This window comes from Lolium rigidum, chromosome 1 (genome assembly GCF_022539505.1).
Source record: "Lolium rigidum isolate FL_2022 chromosome 1, APGP_CSIRO_Lrig_0.1, whole genome shotgun sequence".
NCBI classification, from domain to species: Eukaryota; Viridiplantae; Streptophyta; class Magnoliopsida; order Poales; family Poaceae; genus Lolium; species Lolium rigidum.
This window is the reverse complement of record NC_061508.1, coordinates 8244503-8265033: the sequence shown is the minus strand read 5'-3', so window position 1 is coordinate 8265033 and position 20531 is coordinate 8244503. Positions and strand designations below refer to the sequence as shown.

Below are 20531 nucleotides of genomic sequence, written 5' to 3'. Positions count from 1 at the left end.
TATATACTTTGCATCAGCATTATGTGACATGATAAACTCTAATTTCTTCATTTAGACAAAGTGAGCTCACGGGAAGATGAAGAACTAGCCTGGGGAATAGGAAGGAGTTCAGAGTTCAGAGTTCACTTTTTTTGACTTTTCACAAGTATCGGACACCACAAGTAACTTCTCGGATGAATATAAATTGGGTCAAGGTGGATTTGGCCCAGTATACAAGGTAAAAAAAGACAGATTTTAAAAAGACGAATTTGTGGATGTACACAAAGTGGCAAAGGGAGCAAAATGAAACCTAGTATGCATCAGTAGCTAAATCTCTACATAACTTTGATTGTACTGACAATCCTGGGTGGTCAGAAGATTTTTCGATAAAGAGAATATATTAATATCAAGAAGATACCAATTACACCCAGCCTCTGCAACAACGCACCACCCTAATGGCACTACGGATGCACACAGCTAAAAAAGGAAAAGAAAACTAAGAAACAAAAGTCCCGCTATAGTAACTCCACAGGGTCAGAAGATATGTACAGAAACTTTTATTTCGCAAAATGATATCACTGATCAAGCTCTTTGAAACCTCCACAGGGCCAGCTTCCGAAAGGTTTGGTGATAGCATACAAAAGACTTGCTTCACAGTCTGCTCAAGGCTTCATGGAGTTTAGAAATGAAGTCCAACTCATAGCCAAGCTCCAGCACAAAATTTTGATTAGGCTCTTGGGATGTTGCTCTCAGAAGGAGATGGGAAAATATTGATCTATGAGTATTTGGCAAATAAAAGCCCGGACTTTTTTTTGTCTTTGGTATTACTTCACAGCATCTTGTCCCTACGAACTAACTCATTTAAACCTCACCTCTAATATAGATATATTTTTGACTGATGTGCAGATGAAACTAAAAGAGCTGTATTAAACTGGAATAAAAGAAAAATGATTATCGAAGGGATAGCACAAGGACTTCTATACTTGCATAAACACTCTCGGCTACGTGTCATACATAGAGATCTTAAAGCAAGCAACATTCTTTTGGACAGTGAAATAATCTTAAAATATCAGATTTTGGTCTTGCAAAAATATTCAGCTCAAATGATACTGAAGGAAACACGAAAAGGATTGCAGGGACATAGTAAGCTCTTCTTACAAGTTAGTCTGTCACAACTATACTACAAGTCAACCAAAAGACCAATAATTACAATAAAAGTTTGTTATATTCCCCATATTTTCAGTGGTTATATGCTTCAGAGGGTCTCTTCTCGATCAAATCTGATGTATTCAGCTTTGGTGTGCTAATTCTTGAAATCATCAATGGAAAAAAGAAACTCATGTTTCCATCAATTTGGGGACTTCTTCAACCTTCTTGGATATGTAAGCATTTTCTGTACCTAATATGTAAAATTGTGTTGTTTATTTAATAAAATTTATTTAATATGTGTATAAACTCCTGCAAGGCATGGAAGCTGTGGAAAGAAGAAAGATGGCTTGAGTTTGTCGATGAATCGATAATTCCAGAGCTTCATACATTAGAAATGATAAGGTGTATCAACATCGCGTTCTTGTGTGACAGACCCACCACAACGAGTGTTGTTGCTATGTTAAGCAGCGAAAATATGACACTTCCTGAACCTAAGCATCCAGCATATTTCCACATACGGGTAACAGAGGAAGAGCCACCTAGTGTTAATGATGTGACAATGTCTGCTCTACAGGGCAGATAGTTTCTTATTATTGTCCATGCTATTGTTTATACTCTTGCTTTCCTTAATGGCTCCTCCTGTTTTAACACTAAACATACACATACCTTTGGTTAAAAGTGGCATGAGAGGAAGGCAATCTACTCATGTCGAAACAGTAAACGATGACCAATTATTGTGCACACTGTAGTACTGAATCATATGGAAATGCCTTTGTTACTAGTATTAACCTCTCTTCTGAGTACAAGAACCTGGATGCGTATTGGAAGCAGCGGTACTCCTTCCGTTTGTGTAAACTTGGCGACGAGAATACTGCTTTTTTCCACGCAAACGCATCCGCCAGGCTGCGCCGAAACCAAATTAAAATCCTGCACTCGGAAGGCCGCCCCTTCTCCAACCATGGCGACAAAGAACGCATCCTTCATGAGTTCTACACGTCGCTGCTGGGCTGCCCACCCCCCGTCTCCTGGGACCCTGCCTTTGCTGCTGCACTTCCCTCAGTACCAGGCCTCTCTGCTCTCGAATCGCCTTTCACGGAGAAAGAGATCAAAGAAGCGATCTGGTCCATGCGATCGAACAGTAGCCCAGGCCCCGACGGCTTCGGACCAGCATTCTTCAAGATTTTCTGGGACACTGTTCGCTCGGACATTGTCGCCTTTCTGGATGAATTCCATCGTGGTGACTCGCACCTCCCTGGCATCAACCAAGCCTACATTGCGCTGCTCCCAAAATCTGAAAACGTGGTGACAGCGGAGGGGTTCAGGCCAATCTCTCTCCAGAACTGCCTTATGAAGATAGTCACCCGCATCCTCACGTCTAGGCTACAACGTTTTATTGAGCAGCTTGTGGCTTCTGAGCAGTCTGGGTTTATTGCTGGTCGTTGTATTACAGACAACTTCTTATATGCTGCCGAGCTGGTTCAGTGCTGCCGCTTGCGGAAGACCCCAACGATCGCGTTGAAGCTCGATTTTCGGAAAGCATTCAACTCTGTCAGCTGAAGCGCGTTGGATGCGATTCTGGACGCCCGAGGTTTTGGTGCCCCCTTCCGATCATGGATCAGTAATACTAGATGGACAGCGCGCTTCGCCGCGCCGCCTGCCAAGCAATATCACACAACCTTGATTGATCTTGGTTGCAACTCAGTGTAACACTATCTATTTCTTCATCGATATGCCTTAATGGAAGTAGTTGTCAGAATGTAGCTTGTGGATGAGCCGATGTCAGTGATGTAATTGTCGATAATTATAGTAAAATTGGAGGATACGCCCATAAGCATCAATAAAGAGCTCTTTCTTCTATTTGTGGTAAAGATTTGAGGAGGATCCTCCATTAGCATTCTATCGAGTCATTGTTTAGCAATCTCGCAGTCAACTTTTTATACTCCGTCCCACGAAACATATCGGAGGTTTGTTAAAATTCACGACGGAGGGAGTACTTCCACTCAAACTAAACTAAGAGAATGGCAACTATGAAGTTAGGTCGCATTTCACCGGCTCCCCTTTTCACTCGTCTTATAACTATCGGCTACAGCTTGCTGGCTTCATGTTACCAAATCATCATCAATTTTCTTCGCGTAAATGGTGAAGACTCGAATGGTTCTGAATCTACATCCTGCCAAAAGAAAAAAAGTGATAAGTTGACATTTCCAACTCGTGAATCAATATAAATTAGGCAATGCCATTAGCTCATGAATATTGACTAAGAAAACAAACGAACACGCTGCAGATGAGGTTTGGAGACGTACATCAGAAATAAGTCCAGTGTAATCTATCATGCATGGAGATCCTGGAGGCCAGCTCAAGTTCAGGTGAGTACAAACCAATTGGAGAATCCGCACTGCCAAAATTATAAGCAGTGGATGTGTAGGGCTAGGCGGCTGATGCAGGTCAAGCCTCCGTTAAAATTCAAGCTTCTCAGCAGCATATATAGCTTATATTTATCTTCAATTGACTGTGGTCTATGGCCCTACCAAATAGCACAATGTAAGATATATAGCCATACGTGTTGATACCATGGACATTTGGTGAAGACTATTGATAGGATGACTGCAACTATTGAAGTCCTTTCGGCATGCAATTCTCTAAGCAAACAACTATCTGAAAAGGGAAAATTTAAGTCTAGAATCATAGTAAAAACAGAGGATACACACAAGAGGCATCAATAAAGAGCTCAAATTTGTATCCCTGGTAAGGATGCGAGGATCAACTTATTATTCTGCCACACTCAAACTAAAAATATATGCAACATGAATTTTGAATTCACAACTGAACTAAGACACGATAGCGACTAATTTAGCACTTTTTAGCACATCACAAAGAGCGGCAACACATCATGTACTGCGACATACTCGTAGTATATGTCATATGTGGTGGAGGGGAGGAAATGGAGCAGGCTTCTGGGGATGGAATGGGCACGAGAGGAGGCGGCTCAAAACAAGGACAAGAGATGGAGGATTTAGGGCTTTGCTTCGTCTAGAGGTGGACGCTGAGACAGAGCCAGTGGGACATAGAGATGACCCACATGGCAGCTACACGGCCAGGGTAGAGGCCCTATGAAGGCACCCAGACCCACTGGCTTATATTTAGAAGTATAAAAAATATGGTTTGAAAAGACATAAAAAAAAGGTGGCATGGTGATAATCTCATTCCTAGTTATATACAGAGCAAATAGAATAATCTTGTGGAAATTCCTTTTTATATTAGATGTTTGCGAAGTCACGATTTTACTCTTTTAGATTAGAGTCTATGATACCGTTAAACCATTTATTATATGGTAAATGGCTAAATGTACATTGACAATGCCACATTATATCACATGATATTTGTTGTAAGCCATTGAGAGATCAGGTTGTGGTTCATACTTTAACATATTGGAAAATAATTTATAGGAGAAGAAACAACAAAGAATTTGAGATAAACATAATTTATAGAATGCCCATAAAGAAACAACAACAACAACACGAACACCACTAAATCTAAGCCCTTTTGTGAACTAATAATTTTACCCAAAATACTACCGAGATATTTCTTCTGGAAAATTTGCTTCCAAAAAATGTAGCTCTATTAGAAAGTCGAAGATGACATTGATTCCCTTGCACAACTTGTATGAATTAAACTACCTTCGTTATTCAAAAAACACAAAAGATGCAGAGTCATACTATCACACTACATTGATATCCACACAAGAAAATAGAGATTGAAAGTGCTTACGTACCTAGTACATACCATATATCTGAAACCCCAAGGAACTGCAAGGTTGGCACTGGTGAGATGTCGACAGAAAAATGCACACACTGGCAGCTGCAACAATTATAAGTTGCAGCTGCGCCTTCACTGCCTCCGAAATTTCATAAATAAGGCCATTAGTTGCAATACTTCTGAAACATGTTACCCGCTCAACAATTGTAACTTAGTCTTTTCTCAGCATCTTCCTGAGGAGAATGATCATGCAAAGACTACAACAATTAGCACAGTCTTGCTTTTCTTATAAAGATGTCTGGCACCGAAGCTGTGTCCATACCCAAAAATCATTTCATTATCCACAGGTTAAAGAGTAAGGAATAGAGTCAATTGACAACAGTACAAATAATATCCCAGTCCCACATATTGTACTAATCAAATGATTATACCACTCCTGCATGTCTAACAGTTCCATATTCCTAATGATTAAGGGCCAACTGCATTCTACATTATTTATCATAATCAACCAAATGATGCTCAAGATTCTACTCCCACAACAACTAAATTGAGAAAGTCAACAAAGATGATATTTATTGAGTTAGATACAGTAGAAAATATCATGTAACTCGCCACAACTGTATCTACAAACCTTGCAAAGTATATCATAGAAATCTTTGGAATTGAGGAAACGATAAAACTCACAAATATCAAGAATGAGGTACAGAAAACCGTCCATAGTGGTCACTAAGGGATTGAGACAGGAAGCTCCACTTGTGGGTAGCACCACATGCATATTTCAAAGCCTGGACCGATCCCAGAAAGCGCCGCTGCAAAGGTCCAAATCATGGTCCTCTCCAACCTACGCCCCTCCGCCCTCACTTTCTCTCCCACCGTCGCCGGTATACCTAGGGGCATAATCATAAGTTCATTTTACTCAAACAAAAACTTTTTTAAATGTGTATGATATCCTTCAACCTTCAGGGTATTGCATAAATACGTCAAATTGGCTATCGGCGGTGTTCATGTTGTGTCCATCTCTTCCTTCGGACAACCATGTCAGGTAGCACCTCAATCAAATATGAGATGCATAAACTAATTAGTTATGTTTTTTGGTACAATCAATAATTCAGTTGAACCATGCATGGAAATTAACAATAGCTTAGTGATGATATCAAAACGAACACAAGCATCAACTACCCATGGGATTTTTTTAATAGTAGAATGTCCGCAGAATCTCATTATACCTGCTCATTTTCTCCTTCCTCTCACATAAGATTTTTATTTTAGTTGTCAACAAAAATATTTTTACTGCATTGAATGCAACAGTACTCATGTCTAACATGTATTCCTGTCTCTTATTTCTTATTAAACCTCCATAGGATACTTTATTGTGTTCTAGTTAGATTTATATTTTTTTATGAAAAGTCAATAAGGTTGAATTAATTAAAGTTTCATTGATGATTTCTGTTACATTTACAGTTGCATGCTAGTACCCAAAAACAGAAGCCAGGTTCTGGCTCTGAACAAATATGCATGTGGAGCAGCTGTTCCTATAATGATAAGTTCTTTTAAAAAAGGGATTTCAATAATATATACACTCCATTCTATAAAAAAGTTATGAGAACTTTTGAAGCTAGAGCATAATGTTAGGTAAGAATCATCCACATTTTAGTTTCACGGGAATGTGCGAACTCAAAACAGAAAATTGTAATGCAGTATTGCAGAAATTCAATAGTTCGTCACATAGGACTGTAGGATAAAGCAAGTTAGTGAGCCCACCTTCTAAAGCTTATGTGTAAACCGTAACCATACCCCCACAATGGTAATGTTTACGCATTTAGAATTCAGATTTGTTGCCCATCAATTACAGCCCTAGAAATTTCTAGTTTGCCTCAGAAAAATGTACAAGTTGCAGTAGTGTGTACCTAATCATCTACAGACGTGGATTGGGCGTCAATGGATACTGCATTGTAAATAAAGGAGGCAACTTATTTAGAACCGACAGCAAAATGTAGAGGTCCTTTTCTGGTGCAGAGGTTAACCACCAGAAGTCAAATTGATCAGCCTAACCAATTATTCTGTCAAAAAACTGTGACAGCTACCTTGCAGATAATAAAAGGGAGAGATGCATTACTGTTAAATAAAATCCACCACATGTAAACCTTACAAGTAAGGGACATACCTATGTTGATAGCTGACAAAATAGACATGGCACGTTTAATATGTAATCCAGCTTTGTATGTACTATATACAGGAATCATCAATATCCGCATTGCCAACAGTAGCAAGGTATGCTGTCCAACTTATTCTCCAAAAAGAACTCCAGTCTGCACCGTTCTGCTTCCAAAGTCCAAACCTAGAGCCAGACGTGACTTGATTGTAGCACCAAATAGTGTCAAAGAGGGAGCATGCACTTTCAGATCAAGGTGCTGAGTCGGCTCGACTGCAGGAATGGTTGCAGGCGAAGTAAGTCGCGTCGGCGCTGGTCGTGAGCTAGTGTACCCACCCGCTGTCACCCTGGCGGAGGGGCTCCAGGTCGCCGCCGTAGCTGAGGCTAGAGCACCTTCCAACCGGATTCCCCTCCTCTCGCCTTTCCTCCTCGACCAGGGCGGCGGTGGCGTGGGCCGGCGATTGCTATTTATCTCTTCTCTCTCTTCTTGGTTGGTGGATTGATTCTTGAACTCCCAGCCCCGCCAACAGCTCCGAGCAATGACGCCGCCGGACAACAAATCGTCAAACCCAATCCCCCACAAGCAATGGCAGCACCCAGCCCCCGAGAAAAATGGGAGAAATACACCCCGCCTGAAAGGGGAACGGCGCTCCCAAAGAATGGCCGGAGGCCCTCACCCGCAGAGGCAAGATCCAATTCCAAATCAACCAGAGGGAGGAAACCAAAGAAGAAACCCTCGCCGACCAAAATAGGCAACACGTCGCGGAACCGATGCAACAAGGCCAACTTCCCACGCCGGAACGCTTGAGGGGCCATAGCCAGCGGCACCACGCGCCGTAGATGGCCTCAGATCAGCCGGAAGAGAGGGGAGATCCGTTGTCAGCCAGAGAAGAGGTGGCTCCGAAATCGCTGGAACCGAGCGGACAAATCCGGTGGAGAGAAATCGAGCACACCGGTCAAACTTCGAAGACGCAGATGCCGCACGACGGACGGAAGGGGCCCAAACCCGGGCCGGCACGCGTCGACGATGCGGAACCGCCCAAGACTGGAACGGCCGCCACCTAAACATCTACTAAGGCCCACACGTCCATGCACGCACCGCCCAATCGCTGAGAAGCGAGCGATCACAACAGCCTTAATCTGTTTAGATAATTCTCCAAACTGGGAAGGCTGCAGTCCTCCTGAACGGCGTGCCGGGAAGATGGATTCAGTGCAAAAATGGGTTGGGCCAGGGTGACCCTTTGTCACCGTATTTGTACCTCACCGTCGCTGGGCTCCTCCGCCAACTCATTACCCGCGAGTCCAGCGACTCTAGGATTCTGCACCCGCTGGTCAATGATCTCCCGTGCCCGGTTATCCAATACGCCGACGATACGCTGCTCCTCGTTCGTGCGGAGCCTACACAGATCGCCCTTCTCAAGCGCGCGCTCGATGCCTTCTCTGCCGCTACGGGCCTTGCCATTAACTACCACAAGAGCACTTTCGTCCCCATATGCGTCCCTGGTGACCGAGGCGTCGACTCTTGCCGTGATGTTCGGCTGCCCCGTATCATCCTTCCCACAGACCTACCTCGGGCTCCCACTCTCTGACCGGAAGCTGCCAGCCAGCACGCTTGACTTCCTCGCGGAGAGAATCGCTGGGAGGATCCCGAGCTGGCGTCTACGCACCCTCGACCCTGGCAGTAGGTTGACGCTCACCTCTGCTGTCTTGTCGGCACTCCCCTCATTCGCCATGGCGGTGCTGCCCATTCCAAAGGGGACCGTCGTCAAGATGGACCGGCCCCGTCGTGCCATGTTCTGGAGCGCATCGGCCACCTGCTCAGGCGGCGATTGCCTGGTTTCTTGGGAAACGGCTTGCAGGATGCGTTCGGAGGGCGGCCTCGGCCTGATCGATCTTGGAGTCCAGAATACATGTCTCCTGATGAAAACCGTGTATAAGCTCCTCTCTGGTTCAGACAACCCATGGGATACGTGGATCAGGCGTTGGTATCTCAGGGAGGGTGCCCCGCCAGCAACACCGTCCTGGAAATGTTTCCAGGACCTGATCCCGCTCCTGCGCTCGCTCACCACTGTGAGTGTCGGCAACGGCGCCTCCACCTCGCTTTGGCTTGACAACTGGACGTCGCTCGGTCCCTTGTATGCGGCACTCCCCGCGGCGTTCTCGCACTGCCTCGCCCCCCATGCCACGGTGGCAGACGTGTTGGGTGCTGGCGGCGCCACCCTCGCTCGCCAGGAGCGGCTGACGATGGCGGCAATAAACGAGTTCGCTCTCCTCGAGAACGCCGTGTCGCGGTTCTCGCCCAGCCGGTTCCCTGACGAGCGCCGCCTAATCGCCAGCAATGTGAAGGGGTTTAAAGTCAGGGACGTTTACCGCATCCTACAAAGCTCAGGGTGCGGTCCACCACTCCATGATCTCAACTGGGCCAACTTCGCCCCCGTTCGTGTCAAAGTGTTTCTGTGGATCCTTCGTCACCGGCGGACTAGAACGAGAGCTCGCTTGCACCGCCTTGGTATACTACGATCCCCTAATTGCCCCTTCTGCCCCGGCGTCGTGGAAGACATTCAACACTTGTTTGCATCATGCCCAAGGTTGAGGACAATCTGGGGGCATGCATCCGTGGCGCCCAGCTCCCCCGCTGCAGCATCCTGGGAGACCTTGGTTGAATCCTTCTCTGCCGACCACCCTTCGTGGCCGCTCCCCCTCCGCATGAGCTTCCTGTCTGCTTCTATGGATCACCTGGAAGACTAGGAACCGGATGGTGTTTGACGGTGATCGCACGAATGACAGGGAGTTTTTCGCCACCGTCCGCCAGCATCTCATTTTGTGGCTAGTACGTGCTCCTCGTCATGTTGACTGTAGCGCGTTAGTCAGTTGGTGTGCGTCCCTCTCCCCCTGACCCCTGTTGTACTCTCTTTCCGGTGTGTGGGCTGACATGCACTCTTGTAAAAAATGCCGATGGCACCGCTTTAATGAAAATTTCAGGTGGGCTGTTCGCCCTCCGTTGCTTCCCTAAAAAAAAAAAAACTAGTATTAACAACTTTGTGTCATGAATAATGAACTGTGAAGTACAGTAAATTCTAGGTTGGAGTATCTCCTTATGCAAAAATGTAAATTCTCACCAACCGGGCGATGCATGGTAGATTATTCATCCAGCCATAGAGAAGCTTTTGTACTAAAAGCATTAGCATAAGCATCCGCAGTGTGGTGTCTAGGATGCATTTGGCCTGATCAAACAGCTATTTGGCATATGCACAGAATCGATTCACCGTAGCGGCTCAATCCACCCCACAACGAAATCCCTCAAGATACTTAACCTCAAACGATGGATCGATTCGATTGCAGTAGGGTATTGTCAACAGAAACCATTAAGAGAAAGACCAATAGGAGCAGCGGGAAAGTGCTTGCTTGGTAGGCCAAGTGGAGAACAGCCAAGGGACAGATAGAGAAATTCTGAGAGAAAAAGGGCGGACGGGTCGTGGGCCGTGGGCCGTGCTGGCCATACAAAACTTCTATCGGAGTGCAGTTTGTTAGACTGTATATATGGTAGCCTCTGTATTGTACTTGTAACCCTTGTATATCTGTACACTATAAATATAAACCCAACGCCAACCCTAAGGGGTGTCGAGCGTTCCCCATCCTTTGTTTCACATGGTATCAGACTAGATTGATCTAACCACGATGTCTTCCGCTGCTATCACCGCCGCCGCCGCCGCGACCTCGTCCGCCGGCGCCGCCTCGGTCCCCATCGCATCGACCACCTCTACGACCCCCAGGATGGGTTCCTCCACGAACCACCCGCTGGTGTCACCATTCCTTGCGGCGGTTCTCGCCGGGCAACCGCCGCCGCCGCTCGTTCCCTCGCCGATCTCCACAAGGGCGGCGGGCTCGATCGCCTCTGGGGCTCCCTCGGTCCCCGCGTGGCCGTTTGCCACGCTGCCGGCTCCCTCGCCGCCACCCCCTGCAAACCCTAATGCCTCGCTCGAGGCGTTTCTTCCACATACACACCAGCAAAATGGTGCAGCACCGCCACATAGTTGAAACTGGCCTAACTCTTCTTGCGCATGCATCCGTACCCTTTCGGTTTTGGAGTGATGCCTTCACCACTGCTTGTTTTTTGATCAACAGACTCCTCACACGTCTTCTGCATATGAAAACACCGGTTGAACTCTTGTTTCATGAACCACCTGATTAGTCATTCCTCAAAGTGTTTGGGTGCGCCTGTTGGCCTCACTTGCGCCCCTACAACAGCCGCAAACTCGAGTTTCGATCCAAGAAGTGCGTGTTCCTCGGTTATAGTTCCATGCATAAGGGTTATAAGTGTCTTCATATTCCTTCCAACCGTGTCTATATTTCACGTGATGTTGTCTTTGATGAACACTTGTTTCCTTTTGCCTCGCCTCCACCCACTGAATCACACACACCTCCTGTTGTTTCGCCTCACGCTTTGCCTCGGTCAACTTGTAGATGTTGCATACTCGCTCTGTTTTGTTGCCTAATCATGGTGCGAGTACCGGAGAGGTGCTCGTCTCGAGCTGCTGGACAGTCCGAGCGTTTCTGCTCCTGTTTCTGCATGTGCTGGAGGCGCCGGTGATCGCTGCATGGCGCATGCAGCTCCTCCGATCGCCATGCGTCCGGGCACGCCTGTCTCGCCCGTGCCGACTGCCCCCACGCCATCCTCGCCTGGGCTGCTATCGTCGGCTAGGCCATCGCCCCCAGCGTCACCTGCGTCTGGGCCGCCCTCGCCGCCACCGACGTTTACCTCATCATCAGCTGGGCTGTCGCCACCGGCGACACCAGCTCCTGTGTCGCCTGCTTCTTCAAGCGGGCCTACTGTCTCTGCATCCTCGCCAGTCATACCTGCGTCTTCCTCGACTACAGTGACTGCACCTGTGGCTCTTCGTTCTCACACGCGCAGTAAGAGTGGCATCAGTGGCATTGTTCGTCCCAAGGAGCGAACTGATGGCACCATTGCTTGGCTTGCTGCCTGTTTATCTCAAGCTGTTGAGGATCCAACTGTTGAGCCTCGCCACTATACAGCCGCGTTGCAAATTCCACATTGGCGCAGTGCTATGGAACTCGAGTATCAGGCTCTTCTGAAGAATGATACATGGACTCTTGTTCCTCCCATATCTGGTGTCAACATCATTGACTGCAAGTGGGTGTTCAAGGTGAAGCGACATGCTGATGGTTCCATTGAGACATACAAAGCGCATCTAGTCGCCAAGGGGTTTAAACAACGCTATGGTCTTGACTATGAGGACACTTTCAGCCCTGTTGTCAAGCCAACCACTATTCGGATTCTGCTTTCCTTAGCGGTCACTCGGGGTTGGGCTCTTCGCCAACTTGATGTTCGGAATGCATTCCTCCATGTTGTTCTTGAGGACGAGGTTTATATGAGGCAGCCTCCTGGATTCTCTGATCCGACTCGTCCAGATCATCTGTGTCGCCTTGTTAAGGCCCTTTATGGTCTCAAGCAGACTCCCCGTGCATGGCACGCCCGTCTTGGTGCAGCTCTGCGTGCTCATGGTTTTGTTCCCTCCACAGCAGATACATCTCTGTTTCACGCCCGGCGTCCAGAAGTCACTATGTACATTCTGGTTTATGTAGATGATATCATTCTGGTCAGTTCATCTGTTGCTGCTACGGATCGGTTGATCTCCTCCCTTGGTGCTGCCTTTGCTGTGAAGGATCTTGGAAAACTGCATTTTTTCCTTGGTCTTGAGGTTACTCATGATGATACTGGGCTCTCCCTTACTCAGCAGAAGTACTCTCATGATTTGTTACGGCGTCTTTGGTATGCTTCGGTGTAAGCCTGCGTCTACACCTATGTGTACATCCGAGCTGCTTACTTCGTTGATGGTTCACTTCTTTACTGCGAGGATGCTACGAGTACCGCGGTGTGGTTGGTGGTCCGCGATGTTTGACCACGACTCGCCTGAGATATCTCCTATGCGGTGAACCGTGTTTGTCAGTACCTTCATGCTCCTCGTGACCCTCATTGGACGGCTGTGAAGCGCATATTGCGCTATGTTCGCCACACAGCGTCCTTTGGACTGCGCCTATGCTCCTCCTCTTCAAGTTTGCTTTCTGCTTTCTCTGATACAGACTGGGCTGGGAATCCTGATGACAGGCGATCAACGGGGGGATATGCTGTGTTCTTTGGTCCTAATTTGATCGCCTGGAGTGCTCGCAAGCAAGCTACAGTGTCTCGGAGTAGTACTGAAGCTGAGTATAAAGCTGTAGGAGATGCTACAGCTGAGCTGATCTGGGTACAGTGTCTACTGCGAGAGTTGCGTGTTCCGCAAACTCAGTCTCCTGTACTTTGGTGTGACAACATCGGTGCTACGTATCTGTCATTTAATCCAGTATTCCATGCCCGAACGAAACACATCGAAGTTGACTATCACTTTGTGAGGGAACGTGTTGCACAGAAGCTACTTCGGATCAGGTTCATCTCATCTAAAGATCAACTTGCTGACAGCTTCACAAAGCCACTGTCCTTACCTTTGTTTCAAGGCTGTAGGCGCAATCTTAACCTGTTACATGTTCGATGACACGGTTAAGATTGAGGGAGGGTGTTAGACTGTATATATGGTAGCCTCTGTATTGTACCTGTAACCCTTGTATATCTGTACACTATAAATATAAATCCAACGCCAACCCTAAGGGGTGTCGAGCGTTCCCCATCCTTTGTTTCACACAGTTCAAAATAAGAACGACTACCGGGCGTGACACCTCCTGGAAACTTACGAAATCATTAGAAAAAGATTGACCTTCGCGAAAGGAAGATAACTCGCTTGTCGCTTCACATATGACAAATGACGCGTTGTGGTGCTAGAAATTCCTGGGAAGTGGTCTCCCTACTTGTCACGTGTTGCAAGGACTCACGTGTCGCAAGGGGAAGTAAGATGGGGATGAGATAGGAGAGAGAAGACAGCGGGAGGCTGGGTTTGTTTTTTTTTTTCTAGACTCGTTTTTTCAAAATGAAATATCTTGAGAACATTACGAGCCATTTTCACTTTTGTGACCCTCTCGTCGTGATCTTCAAAACTAGATCACATGTTAATAGGTTTCGAGATATTTTTTTCGTACTTCATATATTACTATGGTTGTACTTGTGGTGTGTATCTAACTGTACTCGTGTATGAACTAAGTACTAATGCATTTTTTCCCTTTACTTGTGTGCGCAACTATACATGTACTCGTTCGTGTGCGCGAATGTACTTACTCGTGTGCGCGACTGTACATGTCTCGTGTGCACGACTATACTTGTACTCGTTCGTGTGCGCGACTGTATCTATCTTGTGTGCGGGACTGTACTTGTACTCGTTCGTGTGCGTGACTATACATGTACTCATTTGTGTACGCGACTGTATTTATTCGTGTGCGCGACTGTACATGTCTCGTGTGTGCGACTGTACATGTACTCGTTCGTGTGCGCGATTGTACTTACTCGTGTGCGCAACTGTACCTGTCTCATGTGCGCAACTCTACTTGTACTCGTTCGTGTGTGTGACAATACTCGTTCGTCTATGTACTCGGGTTCTCACTAAGTTGTACTATCATCCACTGTACTCATGCTCTGCATGTAGTTGTACGTGCGCGGATGGACATACCCAGATGTACGCGCGCGGCCAGACGTACACGATTTTACGCGCGTGGATGTAAGTACTAGAGTTGCCCTACTCGCGTCAGCCAACGTGTCAACCGTACGTACGTTGTGTGGAATGAAGTCCTTCGTGAAGGTCGGTCTCTAGCTAGTGGTATCCACAAATTTACGGTTGTGCTGATTCTTTGGGAACTAATAACTTAGCTCCCTCACTTGAGTTATGCTCCCTCCCTCTGTATCTTTGGCTCTACTCTTAAGTAAAAAACAAAATCAAATTTGATAAAAAATTTACAAATATTAACAACATATATGACATTAAATTAATATATTATGAAATATATTTTAAGATGGATTTAGTGATAATAATTGAGTATCATAAGTGCTGCTAGTATATTCTTTTATAGCGTTGGTCAAATTTATCAAGTTTGACTTACACCAAAAGCTAAACGGACCCTTATTTGTGTACGGAAGGAACACATCATTGGATTTGCATCGTGGTTTGTCACTTACGAGTTGTAAGTTAGGTTACAGTTGTGATTTTTTCCAGTTGCAAGTATGGTAGAAATAATTGCGTTAACCGTTGGATTTGATTCGTGATTCGTAGTGATAGTGAGTTAGTTGTAACTGCGATTCACTAACTCATTTGACTCATTTGACTGGGAACTAGTCACACCCATAAACTTAGGAATGTGATCAAGTCTGAGTTGACAGGTGTCATCAAATTTCACTTACAGCCTATGCTAGAACTTATGATTAGCATAAAACACGAAGCAATCCAACAATCTAAGATGGTTACGAACTCATGTTGTGCAAATAGTATAAGTTTAGTTGCGAACTTATATGGAGAGTGGACAAATGGAGGCCGAGTTACATGTAGCTCTTTATTTTTGAAAATTCGAAAATTATATTTGTAAGTTTCAAAAAATTCTGAAAAAATGATAGTTGTAGCCAATGATGAAATCTACAAACATGCAAAATTTTAATGTGAAACTGTTAGTACTTTAAGCTACATAAACATGACAAATGTGTGGATCTGAGAATAGTGAATAGTGCACATTTCAAAAATATAAAACCTATCAGATTTTGCCATTTTTGTATAGTCTACAATACAAAGAATTTCACATTGAGATTTTGCACGTTTGTATTTTTCATTATTGTCTACATCCAGGATTTTTTTTCAGATTTTTTTGAAATTTAAATTATAATTTTCAAATTTTTGAAAATAAAGTCCTACATGTAGCTCGGCCTCCGTTTGCAGTTTTCGCCTTATATGCAACTAAAATAATCTTAGTTGTAACCCATTTTTTTAACATATAGCTAACGCGAATAAAGATGCAATCCTACGGTCTAGGAGTACTATAGAAGATGATTATTGTAGTATAGAGTTGCTGCACTGGTAAACCGAAAAGTAGACAAACAAGTAGTACTGGAGATCATGAACAAGAAATTCAGCAGGCTTACAACTTCTTAGCACGCGCTTTCAAATATTATTGGAAATTGAGATCTTCCGATATGTGTTGAACCCATTGTGAGTAGGCACTAAAACAAACAGCAAAACCTTGTTGTAGCAGAACAACCAGATGATGCATAGATATATAGACTAAGTGCTTCGATACGCCCCGAAATGGACATTATACAACTAAGCTTGACACTTAAGCTCGAAGTACTAAACAATCCATACGACTTACTTAAACGAAAAGGCACTCGTTTTATTTATACACTTAAATTAGGGTTCAACACCTTACGGGTAAACTTCAATGACGCTCCGAGCTCCCAGTTTCTTCACAATTTTGTAGTCCGTGAAGCCTGCTTTCATGAATAGCTTGCGCCAATCGTTTTCACCTCGTTGGCCTCCTTTTGAGTTCACCATCATGAGCATATCCATGAACAGTTGGGCTTCAAACATGATTGGCCCTAAGGAGGGTTCAACCACAATTTCTATGATTATGACCTTCCCTCCCTCCTCACGTGAAGGAATTGCCTTCTTGCACTGAGCTAGGATTTTCACACAATCCTCATCGTTCCAGATGTGTAGCACAAGCTAAGAAAAATACAATGCATTAGAAGTAGGCTACATATAACTGTAAAAGTGAAATTTAAGCATTTGCACACGAGTTGTGGATGTGTACCTTCAGCATTACAGCTTGTGATGATGGGACTGAGTGGAACAAGTCACCCGGGACATAGTTGATGACACCATCTGCTGGGGCTTTGTCAACTACCTTCGGAAGGTCCAACACAGTGCACTTAATGTGTGGGTAAGCCTTGATGATAGCTCTCGCCGTGGTGCCATCGCCACCACCACAGTCGGTAAGAGACTCTAGCCCCTTGAAAATGTCATGGCACTCCCGCAGAATGGTGGCTATCCCTAGGTTGTCGTGAGCAGCCAAGCCCAGATTAACAACCTTGTCAAGTTCTTCATCGAGGAGCGGTGTTTTCTCATCACAAAGTGGCACACCAAAGATGTCCTCGAAGGACGACGGTACTGGCGGCTCATGGTCCTTCTTGAACCAATTGGCGAGCCCGAATGCCGCCTCCGTGTAATGCGGCGAGGTCACGCCGAGCACGAAATACTTCTGGCTGTGGTGCTCGTCCGCAACGACGCCATGCACCAGGACGCGGGACAACGGGGTGAGGCGGTAGAGGTCCACGCCGGACTCGGAGCCGATGTCGGCTGCAAAGACGCCTGACATGACGAGCACACGCATGAGACGGGCGAGGAACGACATCTTACCCAGGGGAAGGGACAGCGCGGACATCAGGTCGGGCAGCGAGGTGACCCCGCCGAGATGGTGGATGGTAGTCGGGATCTCAAGCTCGACGGCGCACCGAAGCCCCATGGAGGAGAGGTAGTAGAGGCTGTGGCGCCACAGGTCAGCCTGTGCCTGCAGCAACTCAGCGTCTGTAGGAACCTCTATGGTCTGGGTCGACATTGCTCTCTTTCTGGTATCTCTCCCTTCTGATCGGATGAATGTGTAATTTCTATGTGTTGCTTTGGGACTTTGTTACTCCGGTAGTGTAGCATGCTAAGTGTTTATAGGTACTAGAGCCTAAAACTGTCGGCAGTTCAGGTACTGTTGGCCGGGGAGCGGTACGTCTTCCTGTTTGGTTAGCTGCGGAGAGGAGGCAGCTAATTATTGATGAAGAATTGCATACTTTTGTAAGGTGGCACTGGCACGAGAAACACGAGATAATAAAGCATGTACAGTATTATGTAATTGTATGCATCTCTGAGATCAACTCGTGCAGTGCAAATTGTCGTAAGGTGGGCACCTCAGATAGGTCATTTGATCATGATGCATGTAGGTGGTTTTGCCAATTCAAGTTTGATGTACTCCGTTTGATCCAAATTAATTGATTTCACTTTGTCTAGATACGAATGTACCTAGATACGTTTGTTAACTTGATACGTCCGAATCTAGATAAAGTGGAGTCACTAAATTTGGATCCGAGGGAGTAACAAATTTGTCTGTAGAAATTGTAGGGCAGCTGTCATGAAACCACTGACATTATTGTTTCGACTGTTGATGTTGGACTAAAATCACGAAGCCATTATGAGAACACCGACTTCGGGCTCTAAATCAGTCTCCACACTGCATCCCCTGATCCACATCACACTCTGCTGCCCCTCCTGACGTGGAAAAAAATATCCAAAGGTGAGCAAATTGGTTGCAAGTCCATTCATTTGTTACATGATTGTGAAATAAGAAATGCACTAAAATATTTGGGGAGAAACATTGGATCTCAGCATAATTCTTGACACCCCTAGTATAGAAGGTGTTTTGTTCGCTACTAAATGGACCTAGTGTGCTTTTCCGCGCGCTTTTTTGCTATTGCCACTTAATGTTGTCATCGATATGTACCACTTTGGCTCCGTGTGGGGTTTTTGATGGTGGCCAATGAATAGCTAACCTGCTTGTTGGTGGCAACCCAATTCGAAGAACTTAGAGCTATTTTTAAAATGATAAAATTATAGCCGGTGCTAGGACAAAATGTAGGTTGAGATTATTCGCATGATGATCATCTAGAGACAAAGGAGACGAGGGTCACATCCCGTGTAGAATAAAAAAGATCCCACAAGGCGGCAAGGTCTATGAGTTGGGGAAATAGATGAGCTATGGCCTATGGGTAACACCAGCTGCTTGGAATGCAGCTAGCAGACAACGTCGATATTAATTTGTGTTGTTTATGAGATTTTTCTTGGCCCTTTTCTTCGGCGTCTAAACTATTCAAACATATTAAAACATAAAAATGGAGATGTAAACACCATATTAATCAAGAGGGAATATAGCACAATGGAATTCACAGAAAAATCATTTGGCTAATAGAGTTGTGCTTTATCCCTCTTAATTGATCTGGTAGGTTAATTTGGTGTTTACATCTCATAAACTTACAACCACCACTGATCTATGATATACAACAAGATGCACATACGACCCATAAAGTTGCAATCAACTCAGAAAATTCATAACAGTCACAACATTAATATCAACATGAGGCTACAATGCTAGAGTCGTGTGCAAGAGGTAAACTCACAGTATGCGCTGCTCATCTAGAGAAGCTTCTCGCAGACTAAGTTATGCGTGTTGGTGCTTCGCATCAATGGCTTCCTTCAACTTCCTTCCAAGTGCAAAGGAAAGAGGGGTTGGCAAGACTTCGCCAATCTGCATGTGCTTGCCCTGGATGGTGCCAGTAAATGCCGGAAAATCCCTCCACAGATGAATAAGTTTAACTCAGGCTGCGTACCATCCTGAGCAGTATCTTGAACATGTTACCATCCTTAGCAATATATTGAACATGTTTATTAGTATGTGTGCAAATTGGGATGGATCTCAGAACTTTAGCTTACATGAGACCGTCCCCATCCGCGAGCCGGTCAGGGTAAAAGCACATGCAAGCCTCCCTTAGTCATTTCCACTGGTTGTTAGGCAAACACCAAAGTATCAGGCCCACCATTTGCCAAGGAGATAACCTAATCTGAACACGCCATTCCAGAGTTAACATCTCACGGACAACAGGAAGACATAGACAAAGATCAACAGTAACATAGTGACTGCACCTGTAGAGTACATGATCATATTATTACCTTCTCATCTGGTAGGTTATATCGCAGCTACCGACCCAAAACAGAGGCTCGTGGAGCGTTCTCGATCGGTCCTGCTTAGGATGATAATGTTACCTTCTCATACGGTAGGTTATATCACGGCTGTCGTACAGAAACAAAAGCCGTGGAGTGAGCTTCGCCAGTTGGCCCCATGTTGAGTTTCTTTGCCGTAGTTAATTGCCAAACTGTAACCAAACGGACATATCAGTGATGTAGCTAATTCTGAAGGAGCAACACATTGACAGAAATAGAATCTCACAGGTCTTGCATGATTAGTTACATATATATTGGAGATTTACAGAAAGTCCCTCAGAGTGAAGGTGTGTCAACTTTTAAAACCTAGCATTCAAAGGTTATTCAACTCAGACGGTGAAGGGTTTTCCTCGATAAAGAGAATATATTAATATCAAGACGATACAAATTACAGCTGGTCTCTGCACAACCATGATATCAAGAGCTAGTCAAGACATCGAGGATGCACACAACCAAATTATTACAAAAAAAGAAATGAAAAAATGAGATAAACAAAACGAATGCGGCAAACACCAAAGTTTCTCCTGTGCGTCCAACACCTCCTAATCCATAATCGCGAAACCGTGCATGCACTAGCCTAATGGGACTTGGCCACGCAACTGAAACCACACACACTCAGCATATGGCGAAGAGTATCAACTAGGACATCTGATTTCAACACCGATCCCTGACGCCAAGGGTCCACCCACATATAGTCGATCGGTCAATCACATGAGCACGTTGGACACGGTTCAAACCAACAAACGAAG

General features: G+C 45.3%; 1 protein-coding gene across 1 annotated transcript; it reads right to left on the bottom strand.

Annotated features, from left to right (window-relative positions):
- Positions 1-1352: 1352 nt before the first annotated feature.
- Positions 1353-17578, bottom strand: LOC124703661 (probable O-methyltransferase 2). Its single transcript, XM_047235887.1, has 3 exons — positions 16775-17578; positions 16386-16686; positions 1353-1378 (listed from the first exon to the last, which is right to left on the bottom strand). The coding sequence occupies exons 1-2, from the start codon at positions 17576-17578 to the stop codon at positions 16387-16389; spliced, it is 1104 nt and encodes a 367-aa protein (XP_047091843.1). The 3' UTR covers positions 1353-1378; position 16386.
- Positions 17579-20531: the final 2953 nt, after the last annotated feature.